The sequence below is a fragment of the Montipora capricornis genome, chromosome 6 (genome assembly GCF_036669925.1).
Source record: "Montipora capricornis isolate CH-2021 chromosome 6, ASM3666992v2, whole genome shotgun sequence".
NCBI classification, from domain to species: Eukaryota; Metazoa; Cnidaria; class Anthozoa; order Scleractinia; family Acroporidae; genus Montipora; species Montipora capricornis.
The window spans coordinates 72336548-72356547 of NC_090888.1; the positions used below are offsets into that span (position 1 = coordinate 72336548).

The following is a 20000-nucleotide window of genomic DNA, read 5'->3' on the forward strand; positions in this document are numbered from 1 at the left end:
CGCAATACCATGGTAGCCACCCTGCGAGCAGAGCCAATTTTTGTCTTTTTCTTTACTGAGGAGGGGAAAAGAAGGCTTTGCCTGGTTCGCGTCAACTCTTTGAAGACGCCGCAGCCCAAACTTCTGGACTAGACAATCTTGTTTTCTCTCGTCAAACTGGTTTTTCCGGTGGGAGCATGCGTTTAGTGATAAAACCGATGGTTATAACAGAACCTGCTGTACCATGAAAAATCAAGATGGCGGCGAGATCCGCTGGAAGCTAAGCACCAGTTATTCTGGACGTGTATTAGGCAGACTGGCTTCGAAACTGTATCCAGGCAACATGTAGCGCATGTTCAATAAAGATCTTACTCGATTCATGCAGAGTCTTTCTTAAGAACGCCGAAATCGAGCAAGCAAAAGAAAGGCTCTGCAGGGTGCACGGTAGCTGTCAACCAGAACTGTTTTGACTCTGATTTCATGCTAAGGCGACATTCTATGTACTTATTGACTGAGTGGGAGGCCGGACGGGAGAATATTTGGCCCAAGATCATGGCGTACGTTATATACGGACCGAGCGCAGCGAGGTCGGTGCGCCAAGACCGAGGGCCAAATATTTTCCGGATCGGCCCGACCTAAACTCAGTGAATAAGTATTCTATCATATGGTCTCTTTACAATATTCTTGAGCACTCAGAGAAGGTGAACTTTGGACAAAAAAAGTTACAAATTTGCACAGAAAATTTATCTATTATTTTGTTTGTATTTGCTTAAGGAAAGGAGCTTTACTTTAAGTGTCTAGTCGTTCTAGCGCCGGAGCACCAATAGGACATTTGCATGATGACGTGATTTGACTACAAGCACCAGAATCCTACAGGTTTTGCTTGTTTCATGCTAATTAGAGCTATTGCTATTTTTACCCCACTGGGAATACAAAATTTAAATAAGAAAAGAAAAACAAACTAAATTCTGGTAGTTGTAGTCAAATGACGCTATCGTTTAGAAGCGACGAAATCCTCTAAAATCGCATCGCATGGAGGAGTACTTGTTCCTAAAAGGGCCGTACGGCTTTTTCCGGCCCTGCTCGCGCTAATACGTACGACCTCATATGGGGATTTTCTCAATAGTTTTACAATTAAGTTACGTGACGTTTTGATTACCTGGTGTTTTTCCAATTGTTCCTTGACAGTATCATAGCTCGTTCCAATATCAGGTTCATCCTTTATCTTTTGCTCTGCTTTAGATACCCAGCTGGCCATTTTACTTAACTGTTGCTTAAGGAGTTCTGTTCTCTGCAGTGAAAGCCTTGAAATAGCAAAGAAATACATGAAGACATTCTTAGTCTTCATACGTTCACGGTATGAAAGGGGTGAAAGGGCCTATCGGAAGGTACACGAACTTGTACAAAACTTAGTTTACTGCCTGCTTTAAGGTTTCTCAGAGACTTACCATTGAGAAACAAGACAACACGACTCACGGAATACATAACAGGACAAAAATAATGAAAGACGTTTGAAATTCATACCATGCAGGAACAAATTAGAAACGCAATATTCTTGAAGTCTACCGTGATATCTCCGGTGAAATATGGGAAGACAATGATTCCAGCGCCTCTTTTTTATGGTTAAAGAGAACTGGCTTGTCATCATGAGAAACTGTCTATAAAAATTAAGAAGATACTCTTGTCTTACCAGCCGGATTTTTGTGGTAGTGCACTGCAAGTGCACTGCCACCGGGTTGTAAGAGTGTAAGTCCGTGGTGACAATAGGCCCGCAGCGCGTTCATAACTCACGAAAAGAAACAGGTCTGTGGGAAGCGTGCTAGAGTTTCAACAAATGAGCCCCAAAATCGGCAAGAATTTGTGACGCTGATGAATAATAAAGCAACTGCTATTTCCAAAACGATGGAATTACCTGGTGATAAATAACCTCGTCTAGGAGAGTGAATTTTTTACTTTGCAGAAACAACGGTCAACCTTAAGAGTTGGGCGATTGTTATCTTTGTGTTGAATTTGCACATTTCTTGTCAAACTTTATAACACTTGAAGGAAAAAAGCAAACTAACAAAAACAAAAACCCTGTGCCTTGCCATCATTTTGACACAGAAGTATCCTTTTTCTCTTGAGATGTTAGTAAACACGCACGATAACTTGATCATGACGGCGGTTGAAATCGACGTCACTTTCGATTTTGCGATTTCCTTGTGCAGCTAAAAGTACAATGGAAAATTTGAACGTAGCAAAAGTCTCCCAAAATGTTTTTCGCTGATGGTAACTTTTTATATTCGCAGTTCAAAATTTATGTTGCTTTCATGTCGCAAATGTTGTTGCTGGTGCCAAAATGTTTTTTATTGTCGATCGACACTTCCTGAAACCTCCTTCTGCTCTTCCTGAAAACTGTATATCAATATTTATTTACTTGCATCAATATTAGCTTTGCATAAAGCAGGCTAACAAAAGCTGCACCTTGCTTAGTTCGCGTTTTTTGAGCGTCCGTTGTTTCTGACAGTAAGTCGTATATTTTTCGGTCTCCCATTCATATACTAACCCCGCCGGACAGGGATTAATATCAGTGAAACTTTGTCTTGGAAAGCTATCAGAGGCTTGTGGTGATAAAGAAGTTGCAAGGAAATTTGAAAATGATCAACATGTCAGCCTCGAAGCCAATGTTTTTTCATTCCCCATTATTTTCTTCAATCTTTCTGTGTTTAGTATTTTAGTAATAACCATAAGTTTTCTCAGGGGGCTATTTACCTAAGGCATCTACCTTCGCACTACGATGATATAAGGTACCAAAACGCTATCGTGTACTATTAGAGCTACACATTACGCAAAGAGAACTAGAATCTCCTAGAAAACAAAACAGTCGACAGTTGTGGAATAAAGCGCTGTGTTACTGCACTACCACACGTACGCATTGCGTGCCTATTTTTAATGGTCCTGTTACAAGAAAAGGGATCCACGTTTTTGCCAATCAATTTTTACCTTTCCTGGTCCTTTTGAGACTGCTCTAAAAGATTGTGCATTCTCTTGGCATCAACATCCATTCGATTCTGAAATTGTTCTTCTTCTTCTTTGTCAAAGTAGCCATCTGCGATCATTGATTGACCTTTGTCTAATACCACATACGTCTGAGACTTCAGAGTTTCCAGCTCCTTTTGAAAAATCTGATTGTAAGGGACAAAATCAATAACTTTGATTGCTTGTAACACTCACACAATCCCTAGAAGATAGCTCAATGACTGCCTCAAACATAAAATAAAATAACAGTCACGATTAAGTGCCTTGAAGTCTTTCCAAGCGATATCGTGTTGTCACGAAAAAGGATATTTTTCTTATTATTCAAGTAAGGAAAGAGAGCTAATGCACTTATGTATGTAAAGTGCATGCATTCATCGGTCTGCAAACGTTGTTGTACTTTCATTGTTTTTTTACATGTCGTTGTCGTCATAGCGACTAAAGACATCAGCTACGTCAACTATTCCTATTAATGGGTCAGACAAAGGCTTATTGGCTGCTAATTGTTTCAGTGGTTCAGTGGACACGTGAATAGCAAACGAATGTTTATAACAAATTGCAGTGCCGTACAGGAATATGCTGTTTGTATTTTGTGTTTCTTAGTTGTAGTTTTGTCGTCACGTTAGTGTAGTTGAGCTATCGTTGAATCGTAACAAGTATTTTCCATTTATGTTGCAACTTGTTCACTCGTCAGCAGTTCTAACCACACGGTTAACGTTGTCCCTTCTCCAACCCTTTTCAGTTCATATTTTTTAATTGATAAACAAATTTCACAGATAATCGATTTCACCTTTTGTTTCTCCAATTGCTTCATCACCTCCTCTAAACTCACAACATCATTTTCATCATGCACTGGCCTATTGAGTTCAGCATCAGAAAGATCGCTCTCCACCTCGTTTAGCATTTTGTCGAGGCTATCAACTGCATTGTCATGGTCTGATTGACTGCCAAGCAAAAAACTAACGTTGCCAAACGTTGTCACAAAAAAGAAGAAAAAATGGATCTAATAGGATAACAGAAACCTCTAGAGGAAAATTATCAACCGTTATTAATTTTGCCTTTTCCACAATGCCAGCTAACTCCGACGCTTAATTGCTTTCTCATTCATTTCTTTAATTCATCCATCCATTTCATTCATTTACTGAATAGTGGTAAGAGAGTATGAAGGTAAGAGAGATAATCCCTCATATTGGCCCTATTCCCATCGTAATCCTTTTAAAGTTATTTTTAGATCTCCTGCGAGATTCGGTATTTCCACGAGGGTTTACTGATAGCCAATCACATGTCCCCATTTTTACCAATGTTGACAGCTGAACGAATTTCCATGCAATGATTCGCGTCGTTCGCGAAAATGGGGACGTATGATTGGCTATCAGTTAACCCTCGTGAAATACCGGATCTCACAGGAGATCTAAAAATAACTTAAGAGGGATTACGATGGGGATAGGGCCAACATGAGGGATTACCTCTCTTACCTTCATACTCTCTTGATAGTGGTAAGATTTCCCTTGGCCCCCCGACATGAAATGATGTTCCTTTGGTTTACCATTGGTTTCTTCGTTTTTCCACGAAAAGCCCCCTTTGGAGGACTCCACATACGACAAATATTCTTTTTTTTGTTTCTTTAATTCTCAGAAACTCCAGTCATGCCTACTCCATGTGGATTAATTGACTCCTTCTGTTAGATCGTCCTTAATTAAGGGGGTACCTGTCACTTGCTAACCGAGTACGAGGCCTGAGGTGAGAAGAATCAAGGTACCCTACAAGTTCCAGAGTGGATTTAGAACATGTGGCAAGCAAGATTGCATAAATCCTTCAATCATACTTGAGAAATAAATTATAATAAATTTATGATAAATGTACCTGACAGATGGTTTTGCATCCATTTTATCCCAGATATCATTAAGTGCTCCGTCAACTGCCTCCTGTTCATCAACGGTAACTACCTCAATCCCCTCATTCATTACAGACTCCTACATAAAAAAAAAAACAAAGTAACTAAATTTTTGCTGATTGTGTTAGGTACTGCAGGTGTTTCAGTTATAGAGACGTTTGGAAATAAAACCAAATTCAACCATGTTAAAAAGGTAATTTTGAGAACTACCCAAAAGTTTGTAGACTGACAATGTCTTTACTCGGATGCTTTTATGTTTGATACGCGTTGAGTCTTGCGTGCCGTTAAACTTCAAAAAAAAAAAAACGCGAAACCACCGAACAAGTAAATAGCAGTAACAACAACGGTAATTATCATGTAAAGAAGTTATATAATCTTACAAAAAAAGAGCAAATCAAATTAACGAACCTTTCTTTCTTTAGCCTTTGTCCCCTCCATACAGTTGTACATCTCTGTTAAGTACATTATTATGAGCTTCTTGTCAGGTTGATCGACGTCAATGTCTGAAAATGGAGCCAAAGTTCAAAATCACTCGACATCAAGTAAGTTTCAGTAAGGTAATTGCAAACCGCTGTATGGTCAATTATTCAACATGTACGTTTCATCTGGATGCATGATACAGTGGCATGAATGCAGCTATTACGTTTTACAACTAGTCAAGAGAGACCGTTGCGGGAAATCATAAATTCGTTCGTTCTTCGTGTTCGTGTGGGATTGGAACGAGGATCCGACGATGGAGGCTCATGTCGGGTGTGGTTAACAACCCGCATATGAAAAAATTTACATCTGCCTCATGCTGCTATTTATCCTTATTTGAAGAGCAGAATTTGAGGGACACCTTGTGGGGTTAATTGTCTGTATTCCGAGACACGAGTAACGTTAAAGTTGGGGAGAAGAGCAAGGGACACTTCGTGACACTTAAAATCAGAGTACATCCAATATACTCTTCTCCAAAACGGCGGCCGAAAATTCAAATAAGTTAAAATTAAACACTGATACCAGAAATAGAAAGAGCACCTCTATTTTAGTAGCCCTGAAAAGTTTCGACACATTAGGTGTAATATCAGCTGAGAAAATGTAAGTTGAAAAATGAAAAATTTACAGATATACCCCCAGTCATGCAAACCTCTGTAAATTTGTCAAATTTCTCAGCTGATATAACACCTAATACGGTGAAACTTTGCAGGGTTACTAAAGTAAAGGTGCTCTTTCTATTTCTAGTATCAGTTTTTCATTCAGTTTAATTTTAACTCATTCAAATCCGTAGCCGCCATTTTGGAGAAGGGCACTTGCATTTCTGGGCATATCTGCCTTGTCTTATTACAAGCACAGCAATACCAAGTTGAAATTAAATGGTAGCAGGGGAATCTGGTTTTGAAGATCAATAAACGCAATTGAAATTAACAACGATTCATGCATGACCCAACATTTCTAAAGTACTGCCCAGTGTAGTTAGACCGACTTCATATGACCTTAGCTTTTAAAAACGTAAAAACTGAGCGAAAACAAAAATGCAAAACATTTAATTGGCTTATCGAACAAAAACAAACGAGCGAACGCGAATGCAAACAACGTCATCTCTCGATGGAACTTTCTGGAAAGTGCTCATCATTTCGCTTTGACGTAATTTGAAATGCAGTAATGTGATTGGGTAATCGAACTGTTTACTGCCCATATTAGGAGTTTTCTTGGCGGGAATAAGGAAAAGCTTTGTTTTAATCTTGTCAAACAATGTTCCGTGAAACAAATTGCAAACACTTTTTTCAAGGTCATGCGAATGTGGCTCAGGGGTGATCTAATGCATCAAGAATCCTGTTGTACTCATCCTGATTAGCCAAACAGTGGAATTCAAAAGTACATTTTTAAAGGGGCAGTGTCACGCTATTTCAGTCAAACTTCAAACCACTAAAATACGTCTTTGCATCAATCAAGACCAAACAAAATAGCGTACTTTTGTTGCCAATAACAATCGAAGTGTACTAAAGCTATTCTTTGTTATTTGCATCCATGGATGGAGAGGATGGAAATAAATTGAAATTTGGCTGGAGATGGTTTCTGCAGAAAATCCCCAAAAATTAAATACGAATAGCTCTTTGCGCAATAAATATATTTCGTATCTTGTCAGTTGGCTGTCAGGAATGCTGTACGTGTGATTTAGACTTTTACCCATTTTTGACCTAAAAAACAGCACATTTAGAATGACGGTGCCCCTTTACTGTTCCTGTGATTACCCAGTGACAGTGTTAACGCAGAGAACGCAATGCTAAAGCTTTTACGAAAATGGAGAAGTGATCCTCGCACTTAACTGGACAATTTTAGCTATTGTCACTTTTTCATGCAGAGCTGACAAATTCAGGTGGCTCCAACAGAATTCGAACCCATGAACTCTGCGTTGCCGATGCAATGCTCTACTAACTGAGCCTTGAAACCACACAGTTGGGAGCAGATCAATTTGTTGGGCTCATGTGTTCCCGTGAAAGGACTCGATGAATGAAAGAAATGTATATTTGAATATTTGAATAACAAGAATATCACTTCAATGAAGCTTATTAACTTCAACAAACGAATATAAATGTTTCCCTTTACTCATTATGTTACTTTGTCACGCAAGTGTGACAGGCAATGACTACCAGCATCACAACTCACCCGATGAATCAAGGTAGCGAGGAACTCCAAAATGCTTCTCGGCCATCTTGAAAGCGTTATCCAGTCTTGTACGGGTTGGAACGTTTTCAAGTTCATCAAAATTAAACAAGTCTCGCCTATGATAGAATGAAAGGGTTTTCAGTTTAAAGTATTTCGCTTTGTAGGCAGGTTTGCTACCGCAGCCGCTGCTAATTGCTGCGGTCCCGTAAGGGACGGACCATTAGAAATAACCGGAGGGGTGGGTAAAAACTTGTCTGTACAGAAAGGCCAAATTATCGCGTGCCCGATTTTTTGTCTGGCTTGAAAATATGTTTTTAGGAACGACCACTTGCAGGATTTTTTAAAATAATAATAATAATAATAATAATAATAATACGTGTAATAAAGTGGCTAATGCCGTTAAACAGTACTCAAAAACAATACTCTATTAGTTTTTTTCTCACACCTAATTGTAATTAGAACCGCACTGCCCTGCTTTTTATAATCAATAGACGCCGCGTGTATATATATAACTTGATAGGTTTATTCTCCATTAAATACTGTCTGATGAGTGCGTGAGCACGAAACTCGGAGTAACAGAGAATTTTGTCTCTTCGTTATATCTTCTTAACAATAATAATAATTATAATAATAATAATAATAACTGGCAGTGCTAATCACCCTTTTCTCGCAGTCTTGGGGACTGAAGGGCGCAGCTCATGAGATCGGGCTGAAAGCATACGAAGGCGCCTCTGGCAGCCGCTGTACAGTCCATGTTTGATGTCAGAGTACAACACCACAGCCAGATGGTAATTAGCTGTGAGTCGATTTTGATGAGGGACTGATGAAAACCGGAGAACCCGGAAAAAAACCGGCCCTAGAGTCAGGTTGAGATCGACTGAAACTCAGCCCACATGCAAAGCCGGGAGGCCCAATACATAACCACTAAGCCACGCTGACACCAGGCAATTTTCCATTGCAGGAATTTTACTTGGTAATTGTCACCCACCCATCCCCTTCCGATTATTTTTAATGGTCCGTCCCTAAACAGACTGACAAACCGCAAAATCACGAGAACTCCGTGCCCTATGAGCGTGAGGTCCTGGATCTATCATCTGGATCTATCGTCTTTTACTTGAGGGGTTCTCTGTTTGGAGTACGTACCCACGATATCGCAGTGTCACGCTGAAGAGAGGCGTTTCTCCAAAGGAGACCCTTCAAGCCGGAGTACCGAGTGAGTGCTACCCTGTCACAAGACATTTTTTTCTCGCACCAGCCGTGAACTTCAATGCCTCACAAAGGGAAAACGTAAAATTCCGTGTTAAGCTATCAAAAGTAAACTTTCTCTTTATCTAAATAAATTTCATGTATCGCAACAGAACCATTTTATCCTCAGATAAATTAAATTAAGAAATTGGTGTTATTACTGATTTGGCTTTCTGTCTTCAAAGGCCAGTTTAAATGTCACGTATAGTTGTCATAGTTCAAGTTGCTATAATCCCGCCTGCAAACTCCAGCAAATTGGCTTTGCAGCAATGTTACCTACACGATAACCATAAAAATATCATTTCCTGCCTGGGTAATTAAATATGACATCCGTTTGTGAACTTCTTTAACTGAAATTGCGAAGCAAAGACTTGTGTCGGGAAAGTCATTTTGCCTTTCATCTTTCGGCTACTTTGTCCCTTATCCCACATCTCCCAGCTGGCTACACTCCTCTTTACAAATAAGCTGCATGTAATTGTATTGTGTACCTGTACGAATGAATGAGTGCATTGAAAGCCAAACCGTCTCTCCAACTTTTCGTAAAATCTGTGATGGTAAAAAATCTTTCGTACCTGATAACCAAGTAGAGACACAGCCAATTCAGTACACAAAAAACGAATACAGAGGTGTTTCAGAATTCTGTTTGTTCTACGTACCCATTTAATCGTTCTTTACACCAATCAAGAAGCTTCTTCTCAACATTGAAAGATTTTGCCGTTTCTTCCGTCACTGTCTCTTGCATAGCTTCTTGAACCTGCGGTTAAGAAAGTGGATGCTTTCGGAAACTTTAAAAGGTCTTTGAAGAATGGGACATTCTTCAAAAAATAAAACCGCAAAGTTAAAGCTATTTTCTGAAGCCATGTCAGTCAGTTCTTATTACCTGAAATCGTAGAATAATGTTCCACATCAGAGCAAGAATGGCACGGGGTTTCCCATCCACAATGTCAAAGCCATTGATTCCGACAAGCTTCACCTTAGTAAAACAAGAGTCAAGAACCGTGGTCAGTTTTGATTTTGCCTCAATTTTATTCATTTCGAACGACGCCAATGCAATTAAGTCTACACAAGGAAATTCGTGTAAATTATCGTAAATGCACTCTCACTTTCGCTCCGTTTGCATTTTATACGTACGATGCCCACAGAAGTAACGCAAAGCAAAATTAAGCGAGTGTTGGTTAAAACCTTCTGTTTCATGTCACTTAAGTTGAAGCTCAAGTCAAGGTAACACCAGACGGTTAATCTGGCGGGAAATTTATCAACTAAATAGACCTCGACCGCGGCTGTGTTTACCGTCCTCTGCATTGTGCTTTTGCCTCGCGATTGTCCAAACTCGTTCCCAGTGTCTCTCTTCTCTGCCTCCCTTCAGTCGTTGAGAAAAGAGACCCTGGTCAACCAATGGTGAACAAAGATTTTATACCTTTTGTTTCTCAAACAGATCCATAGCTTTCTCAACATTATTCAGCTTGTGTACTCTCATAACACCTTTCTCTTTTTTCTATAAAAGATGAAATAAAACTATTTTGTACTCGATCATTATTTAATTGAATGCTCCCAACACATGGGAAACAATAAAACGACAATAGGTTGGGAATGATTAATGTCATCTAACAACAGCTACTGTCACTAACACTTAAGCTTTGTAAGAGAAACACCACAACCTATTTCCAGGGAACCAGGTCAAGTTCGGCGAGATAGGTACTCGCCTCTGACGATCACAGTTATCCCCTGAGAGAAGTTCTTTACCTGTGTTGATCAGTGCATTTTCGTTTTTAAACTATTAATTAATACTAATTCTACCGAATGGGTGAGGGAGGTTATCGAAAAAGCATTCCAAGCAAAACGGGTACTTGAAATTTATATAGTACAAATACATTGAGAGGTGAAGAAGGAATGACGACAAGGCATGCAAAGAAAAAAATAGTTGGAAAACAAATATTCTTACCAGAGATGTATTGAGAAGAACTTCCAGCAAATTCAACAATATCTTCCCGTCCATCAAGTCGATAACTATATCATTGATTTCCAATGGAGGGTCCAGCTGAAAACGAATCAGAAATAGAACTGAATTCTGATTTACTAAATTTGACTATTTAAAAATTTTCGTAGATTTCTTACGAAAATTTTTTTAAGGCATCATTTATCTCGCTGTTTTTACACAAATAATTTAAATGTCCTATATATATATATATATATATATATATATATATATATATATATATATATATATATATATATATATATATATATATGATGAGAAGAAGAAAGGTGTATCCTTACTCGATAGATAATGTAATAAGGAAATAAATTCTTGAGGCATATGTGTTTCTAATCGGTTTTACACTTCAAACGTTTCGCCGTTTAGAGCTTCGTCAGTGAATGAAGATTGCTTTATGTAAAAAACTTAGTACAATGGTGGAAAGTCAAGGCTCATTAATTTGATGGTGTTAATCTAGATTTAGAGCTCGTCCATTGCAACCATTCATGAGGTTCTCATGCTTGCGGATTTCTAGCGCTTCAATGATTTTACGCGTGCGGATGTCGTGGATGTTCCTGTGGAGGATTCCCCAAGAGATATCTTGCATAGATGGTTTGTTATGGTTGATCAAATGTGAATAAACCGTCTGTTTCACCATTCTGATATGTTCTTTTATTCTGGATCCGATAGTTCTACTTGTTTCGCCGATGTAAACCGTGTCGCAGTGCGAGCATTTGATTTTGTATACACAGTTTTTTGTTAGGCATTGGTTAGTTCTTGTTGAAGAGCCGCACGTATCACAGGGATCTGGGCAGCATTGTTTTTCTTTGGGCGGCGTGAATATTCTTGATGATGAGGAGCCATTAATATAGTGTACTGTGATGATATCTAGACCTGTCCGATCATAACAAACCATCTATGCAAGATATCTCTTGCACGCGTAAAATCATTGAAGCGCTAGAAATCCGCAAGCATGAGAACCTCATGAATGGTTGCAATGGACGAGCTCTAAATCTAGATTAACACCATCAAATTAATGAGCCTTGACTTTCCACCATTGTACTAAGTTTTTTACATAAAGCAATCTTGTACTCATAATCTTCATTCACTGACGAAGCTCTAAACGGCGAAACGTTTGAAGTATAAAACCGATTAGAAACACATATGCCTCAAGAAGTTATTTCCTTATTACATATATATATATATATATACATTCAATTTAAGCCCGCCATTAATTAACTCATGCACCTGGAACTTATTAATCGTTATCAGGAGGCTAATTCTAATCCTACTTTTTGACATCTTGATTGCGGTCTTAATTGTATAATTATTTTGATTTTGAATATTGACACTAGAGATAGTTCCAAAATATTCTGGCGCCAAGAAGAAGGAATATTTTCCGACGAGAAAACACGGTCGTTACTCCTACCTGAGCAAGCCTGGCATTCATCCATTTGGTGAAGGTTTTACGGTGTAGGTTTTCTCTTTCACCTACGATAAAAAATAAAACTCACATAGAAAAACTCCAGACCTATGAAAAGAATTTCTAACATAAAAAAATGTATGGATCACTTCGACAGTTTAATATATAGCTATAGTTATCCGCCCCATGCTCGCGGATTGAATCGGCATTTGATATTTTGCTATAATTTTGTTGCCAAAAGAATGATATAGGACTAGTTTCGAGTTCAAACTGGCGATTCACTAATGATTTACCCGAAAAAAAACCTCCAAATACCACCCCAAAGACCTTGTATGGGTACAGTGTATGTAGATGACTAATGTATGAACCACTGAACTGTCAAAAAATGCTGAAACTAAAAGTTCTTTTAAGGGTTTATTTGTTTATCTGAAAGGGAAAGATTACTTTCAAACGTTATATAACAAAAGCATTCTCTTTTCTCATTTTTGAACGTCTTTGCGCTACACTGGGCATACGTACAATAGCACTCAAAGGAATAATATTAATGTTCCTTGTCTAAAGATTTTTCGGCCTCCTTTCTCTTTTCGTTAATTCTTTTATTTTACTGAATGATTTACTAAAATATCGACTTTGAATGCTTTAATCTTTATCAAACAATATTTGTGATATTGCCCATAATATAGCATGTTCTAAAATTCTTCACATGCCTGCTGTCAAAATGTAAGAAAGCCACAATTAAAGTGCAAGTACCCTTTGTTGTCACGTAAAGTCAAACCATCATGCGTTCAACTAGCGAATGAATAGGAAGATATTCGGCACGCATGATGTACTGCACGAACAAAAGCTGTTCGCCCTTGTCTTTTTCATTTCTCTTTCTGTATTCTAAAAACATCAAAGAGAAGGCTTGATATTAACATTTCAAAACATTCAGTTAAAAAAACTTTGTGAGTCTGATCATCAATAAACTATTAGTTTTAATGATTGCAACTGATTTACACATCTTTGTTATGATGTTTGCTATTAAAGGACGTCAAATCTGTTCTCTTTACCCGCGGAGCATCAGACAAAACAGCGAATTAAAAGAGTAGCTCACCTTGAGATCATCCACCGAGTATTTTCTATTTGTTCACAGAGCCGAAGCTGTCTGTGAACATCGTAGCTGCGGAGCTGCGTTTAAACATTCCATTCATAACCCAAGCTCACAGCTAACGAAATCATGAATACGTCTTCAGAATTTTAATTTCTGTCGAGTTTCACTCTGAACTCTTTTAAATCGGTAACTACATTAAAGTGTGCCCATTTCATTCTGAATGGACGCTGAATGGCGAAACTTTGATGGAATAAATATTCTTGTATATTCTGAAACAGGACTTGTCCCAGAGTGGTTGAAAACTTAAGGAATATCTTTGAGGGGTTATCATTTTATTATTACGATCCTTTTTATCTCGAATTCTACGCATCATCTCTCTCGTTCTTCGATGATCAAATGACTGCTACTCGTTTGTCATCATGATAATGCCTTGACGTCCCGAGAGCAAAACTGTGGGGAAGCTTGTAGTTTGCAGAGTTGTTTGTCGTGTTTATAGACTACCGTAGAGATTTAACTTTTGTGGTTACGTTCATTAATGAAATTGTTTGCAACACACCAGAATCAAGCAATAATAGCGTTATTTTATACGCCGAAATCTCGAGTCAAGTTTTTCTTGCTCCCCAAAATAACAAACGAACTCTCCGCTAATTTCATGAAACATACTTTAATAGTAATAGTTACTTAGCAGAATACGTTGATCACGTAAACGAAGCGGTGATCTTAACTTAACTAATCATTAATCACTCAGCTTTCCTAAGTTGAGTTGAATACCTAAGTTGAATACCTGCCCTGTCCTCTCTCTTTTGCTTCATTCGGATCGAGGTTTGACGAACCCATTGAGCTTCTTCCTCGTCCATGCTGGAGCTACAAGTATCCTTGAACAGTACTTAAACGGCTAATGTAGGAATTATCCTGCCGTCTCTCTTTAATTATTCATAGACCGTGATTATGCTAATGAGGTTTTTTATTATCATTGTGATAACAACAATAGCGAACATGATTTGAATATAAACGCCAAGAGATCGGAAATGGTGTTTGTAAGGATTTTGAAACATAAACAATTCACAATTGCAAGATAGAAGTTTTTGAAAAGTTTGCGAGAACAAAATGGACAATGGTAGTCTTTCGTCGAAAGCCGGACACCGATTCAACACTTTCCTTTTAGAGCTTTTAGTATGTGAGTTGAAATCACTTGATAAATATTACAGTGTAGTTTCTTGGTTAGTAGCATGGTTAGCGTAACTGGTTTGACCCTATTTTTCCTGCTGTTAGTCCCGTTTTGCTCGCCTTCGAGACTAATTACTGACAAATAAGCTTTTTTACCGAAAATTAACAGGCCACGTCGAACAGTCTCAATATCATTTTTTCGTAATTATTTGCATCTGACTGGTAATCTGAAACTCATTTTCAGGGTCCCAACGCAATCACCAGCTATCACAAATGTTTGCAGCCGGCGCCATTCAAGTACAAAAGTCTTCGTGCGAAATCGTGGAGGTGTGGAGATCTCATCGGGTTGAGGACATACTTCCGACTACTTTCCTAGTTAAGGTTCCCGCTTCTCGAGTTCAGATTGATGGAAAGACAATGCAAAATATTATTGTGATTCATGATTACACTGGTTGCGACCATACTAGCATTTTTTTGCTGTTGAAAAGATATATCCCTCTCTCTCTTTCTTTCTCTCTTGGCTTTCAGCCAAGTCGTCAGCCGGTGTCAACCAACAAGTTACTGCATTGAAATTGAAGTGCAATTTAACGATTTTCTGCCTGAAACATTCTAAGTTTTCTAAAACTTTTCTGCAACTAGTGACGCCTCCTGAATCAACCTTACAATTCGTACCGTCAATGCGCAATTCAAAGAAGATGAGGTAACCTGTGAGAACAAGATAGAGCCCATTTCCATACGTAAACTGTTTAAAACGTTCTCCTAACCTGTTTTCTCTTCTATAGATTTTGCTGTGTTCATTGCTGAGTTAAATTTTCTTCTACGTCGACAGTGCTGACAGTTTTTCAGCTTCAATGAGTGTATAGTCATATACACATTACTCGGATGACTTATATGTTAATGTTGCTTCGCATTGTTAAAAATCCTTTAACCAAAGGTGTTTTATCACACTAATTAATTTGCGATTCCCGTGGATCAAATACCGCCCGGATAACATAACGGCAGAAAAGTATTCAGTTGAATTTGCTATCCAGAGTTCATTATTAATTCAAGCAAAATAACCATGATTTTTACTCATTGCTTTTTTGGTAGCTTGATAATTCCGGATAATGTTTTTCCCCTCAAAAAGGGGGGAAAATTATTGCGTTCACTACACCGGGCAGTACGGTGTAATTCAGTATAAAGAACTTCAATTCTCTACAGGAATAAAGAGAACAAGGTGATGAACATAACCGTGGCTGACATTGACACGTTTGCTTGGAAAACCCTTTTTCGGAACCCGGTAAGGTTCTAGACAAGTTAGAGTTACTACAAGATAAACAAGGGAAAATATACATATTCGACCCTGTACAGGTTTTTTTTTTTTTGTTGTTCAAGTAATAATAATAGTTTATTGAAACACGTTTTCGCATTTAAAAATGAATTACATATTGAATAAAAAGATTATATAAAAATGTAGATTCTAAATATTCGAATTAAAAGAAATTATTGCACTAGGAAAAAAGAGTCTTTTAAGCCGCTCCGTTCTACACTTATGTAGGGTTCTGTGGGTAGATTTTCTCATCGTACGTCCATGCGCGCTCACCCTCGTCATTGTCAGCTGCTTTGTGCCGGAGGGCCCTTCCCGACAATTTTCTTTAATGTTCTAATACAAAGATCATTGCGGCGAACGTCCAACCAGTTGGGCAGCCAGCAAGTTTACGTGCCCTGCTGTAGGTTTGTTTGGGGAAGATAATACCAAAGTTCGTTTCTGGACTCTTTCGAGCTGTTCAGGCAACATGATGGGAAGGAAGAGCATAATGCCAGACTGCGCAGCTATATTCCAAACTAGAGCGTGTCAAAGACACATAAATTGAGACTAGGTCAGCTGCTGGGACACCGCCCCGACGTAAAACACGTAGAATATGCAAGCATTTCGATGCCTTAGCAACCGTACTGATGCGATGTGTTCATTCCACTTTCAGTCATTCTGAATAATAAGCCCCAGGACCTTATGTCAGGTTACCACTTCTAGCGGTTGATCATCAATTGTTAAGGGGGCTAAAAGGGGTTTTTCCTTGAAGAAAATTTCTGGGTATGGTAATGGATGGACACAGGGTAGGGAGCAATGAGCAATGGTGTTCTTTTGAGCCTTCTGCTTACTAAATTCTTGATCTATCCGCAACAAGTCACTCATCATCCAGAATTTCGTCTCTGACTCAGACACTAGGGACCTTTAGATTCTAAGACGAGGACGAGAACGAGTACGAGTTTTGACTACCCGTTTCTGAGCAAAGATACTTGGAAAATTTTTAACCCGTACGATTACTCTTACTCTTCGTTAGTACTATAGGTTGCTCAATTATTCTTGTTGCTGGTAAATGAGCCTTTTTGCTAATCAAAAAATGCAAAATTGCTACCGTGTTGTTGACTTGTTTTGACACGACGATATCAAGTTTTTCCCGCCGAAATGACGCTGGTTTGCGCGCGCTCAGTGTTGTTCTATGGGAAAATCTCGTACTCGTAGTCGTTCTCGTACTAGAATCTAAAGCTCTCTATTGATTTATTGGCCGTAACGGACACCTGGCTTCATGGAGATGCGTCTGATGATAATTACACGCATGATATCTGCCCTAGCGGTTTTGTTTTCTACCATTTACCTAGGCTTGACTCAAATGGTGGTAGAGTTGGTGTTGTGGTAAAAGACCATTTCAAAGTTGAGCAGTCGCCAAATGGTCCTCAACATGTCTCCCTCGTGGAATTACTGTTCAGATCAGATGGAATTCCTGTTCGACTCGTGGCGGTTTACAGACCTCCTAGTCTTAGCTGTTCGCTATTTCTAAACGAGTGTGCTAATTATCTTGAGCACTTAGCAACTTCATCTGACCACCTCCTCCTGACTGGCGACTTTAATGTGCATGTGAATTCTCCCGACGATAGGCCGTCACAACGATTTATTAACCTTATTCAGTCTTATAATTTAACACAGAATGTAACTTCTGCCACACATGTCAACGGTAATACGCTAGACTTGATTATTACCAGACAGGGGGAAGATATTGCTGCTGATTTTGTTATTTCCGTCCCTGGTATTTCTGATCACCCCGCAGTGCGGTGCAAACTCCGGCTGGCCAAACAATGACCTACCAAGGAAGTGATACTATGTCGCAATTTACGTTCTGTTGATTATATGATGCCTTCCGCTGTGATCTTCAGGGCTTTGATTTACTTACATCTTATCAGCATATGGATTTACCTGATCTGGTCTCAGGCTATAATAATACACTTTCTTCGTTATTTTAATAAACTGTTTAAAAACAGTTATGCTCCTCTAAAACAACGATCTGTGTCTGTACGTCCAAGTACACCATGGTACGAAAATGGCGTGCTATTGAGTCTGATAGTGACCATCAACAATATACTGAACAGTGCGGCTTGGTCAATGAGATAATCAAATTTGCTAGAGACCTACTTTGACACCATTATTGAGGATAACGAGAGCGACCAACGCTGCTTATTGCAGTCCATTGACCACCTCATGATGAACCGTAAAACTGTGCCTCGTTTTCCATCAAGTTCCTTCGACCCAGAACTTCCAGAAAGTTTCAAGAATTTCTTCGTAGACAAAATAGAGTCCATTCGTGCGCGTGTGCTCGCTGAGACACCGCCTCGCAATTTAAAAATATGTTGTGATGATAACCCACATGAAATTACAGATTTTTGACTGGTATCCTCTATGAAAATATCCGATCTTACTAGCTCTAAAGTTGAAAGTTATGATGTCGATCCTGTTCCTGCACCTGTATTGAAACCTTGTCCCGCGTCTGTGTTGACACCCGTTATCACTGAAGATGTCAATCGTTCTCTGGCTACTGGCTGTGTACCTCAGTGCTTCAAAACTGCTCAGATTCGACCGTTGCTTAAAATTAAGAAAAGTAATCTGGACTCTGAAAGCTTCAAGAACTTTACACCAGCGTGTAATCTTCCGTTTATTTCTTAAGTCCTTGAGAAAACTATCTGTTTTCAGCTTGTCAATTATATTGAAACTAGACCAATGTGTAAGCTTTCGTTTATTTCTTAAGTCCTTGAGAAAACTATCTGTTTTCAGCTTGTCAATTATATTGAAACTAGACCAATGTGTAAGCTTTCGTTTATTTCTTAAGTCCTTGAGAAAACTATCTGTTTTCAGCTTGTCAATCATATTGAAGCTAGACCAGTGTGTAAACTTCCGTTTATTTCTTAAGTCCTTGAGAAAACTATCTGTTTTCAGCTTGTCAATTATATTGAAACTAGACCAGTGTGTAAACTTCCGTTTATTTCTTAAGTCCTTGAGAAAACTATCTGTTTTCAGCTTGTCAATTATATTGAAACTAGACCAGTGTGTAAACTTCCGTTTATTTCTTAAGTCCTTGAGAAAACTATCTGTTTTCAGCTTGTCAATTATATTGAAACTAGACCAGTGTGTAAACTTCCGTTTAGGACTTAAAAGTCCTTGAGAAAACCATCTGTTTTCAGCTTGTCAATTATATTGAAACTAACAACCTGGATGAAACCTATCAATCGGCTTATAAGGTTCTTCATAGTACCGAGACCGCGGCCCTGTTCAGAGTTCATGATGATATTTTCAAAGCGATTGATGACAGCAGATCTGTTGCCTTATTATTACATCGTCTTGAAATCCACTTTGGTATTCGAGGCAGTGCGTTATCGTGGTTTCAATCTTACCTCAGGGATCGTCACCAGTATGTGTCTGTCCGTGGTCAAACTTTATCTTGTTATCCCCTGCCATCATGGCGTGCCACAGGGGTCAGTTCTCGGGCCTATCCTCTATCTTTTGTACACCTCACTTTTGGGAAACATTGTGAAGCAACATGGCATGTTATACCACTTCTATGCGGACGATTCGCAAACATACATGTCGTTTGACTCGAACCTACCTGGCCATTTGACTACCACCAGATTAGAAGCTTACGTCAGTGACGTTAGTAATTGGATGTCCTCAAATCGACTGAAACTGAACTCTGATAAGACAGAACTCCTCGTTTTCGGCTCCCATTTTCGTCCTTGGCCGCTGCTTCCCCCATTTTGATTGGCAATGATTTGATCAGCTCCTCAGATTCTGCCAGAAACATCAGTGTGTTTTTTGATAAACATATGCACTATGAAGGTCAAGTTATTGCAATCTGTAAAGCTTCTTTTTTCCATCTGCGCAATATATCTCGCATAAGGAAATACCTTTCTACTGAAAGCACCAGAACGATGGTTCACGCTTTCATCACCTGCAAGCTGGACAACTGCAATTCACTACTTTATGGCATACCGCAAAGGCTCCAGCTGGTACAAAACTGCGCTGCAAGGCTGGTATTTAATAAAAGGAGGTTTGAGCATGTTACACCTCTCTTAATTAATTTGCATTGGTTCCCCATCAAACAACGCATCTTCAAAATCTTGGTAACTACATACCAAGCACTGAATGGACTCGCACCTGGCTATATTTCCGACCTTCTTGACAGATATGTTCCTACGCGACTTCTAGGATCCTCTAATCAGTTGTTACTGAATGTTCCGAGTACAAACACTGTTTCGTTTG

The 20000-nt window shown here is 38.9% G+C and overlaps 1 protein-coding gene across 4 annotated transcripts in view; it reads right to left on the minus strand.

Annotated features, from left to right (window-relative positions):
* LOC138054455 (utrophin-like) overlaps positions 1-20000 on the minus strand; it is a 33362-nt gene that overhangs the window by 6925 nt on the left and 6437 nt on the right. Inside the window, exons 1-13 of one of the 4 annotated variants that reach the window (XM_068900893.1) lie at positions 15199-15293; positions 12184-12245; positions 10722-10817; positions 10197-10274; positions 9660-9752; positions 9436-9533; positions 9268-9351; positions 7535-7650; positions 5297-5391; positions 4858-4967; positions 3785-3938; positions 2962-3143; positions 1139-1283 (exon numbers count right to left, since the gene is read on the minus strand). In XM_068900893.1, coding sequence (XP_068756994.1) covers positions 1139-1283; positions 2962-3143; positions 3785-3938; positions 4858-4967; positions 5297-5391; positions 7535-7650; positions 9268-9351; positions 9436-9533; positions 9660-9752; positions 10197-10274; positions 10722-10817; positions 12184-12245; positions 15199-15232 — 1347 coding nt within the window. In that variant the 5' untranslated portion in view covers positions 15233-15293. Of the gene's footprint in view, positions 1-1138; positions 1284-2961; positions 3144-3784; positions 3939-4857; positions 4968-5296; positions 5392-7534; positions 7651-9267; positions 9352-9435; positions 9534-9659; positions 9753-10196; positions 10275-10721; positions 10818-12183; positions 12246-14038; positions 14190-15198; positions 15294-20000 lie in introns of those variants that run through there. The other 3 variants (XM_068900895.1, XM_068900896.1, XM_068900894.1) reach the window with 3 other exon arrangements.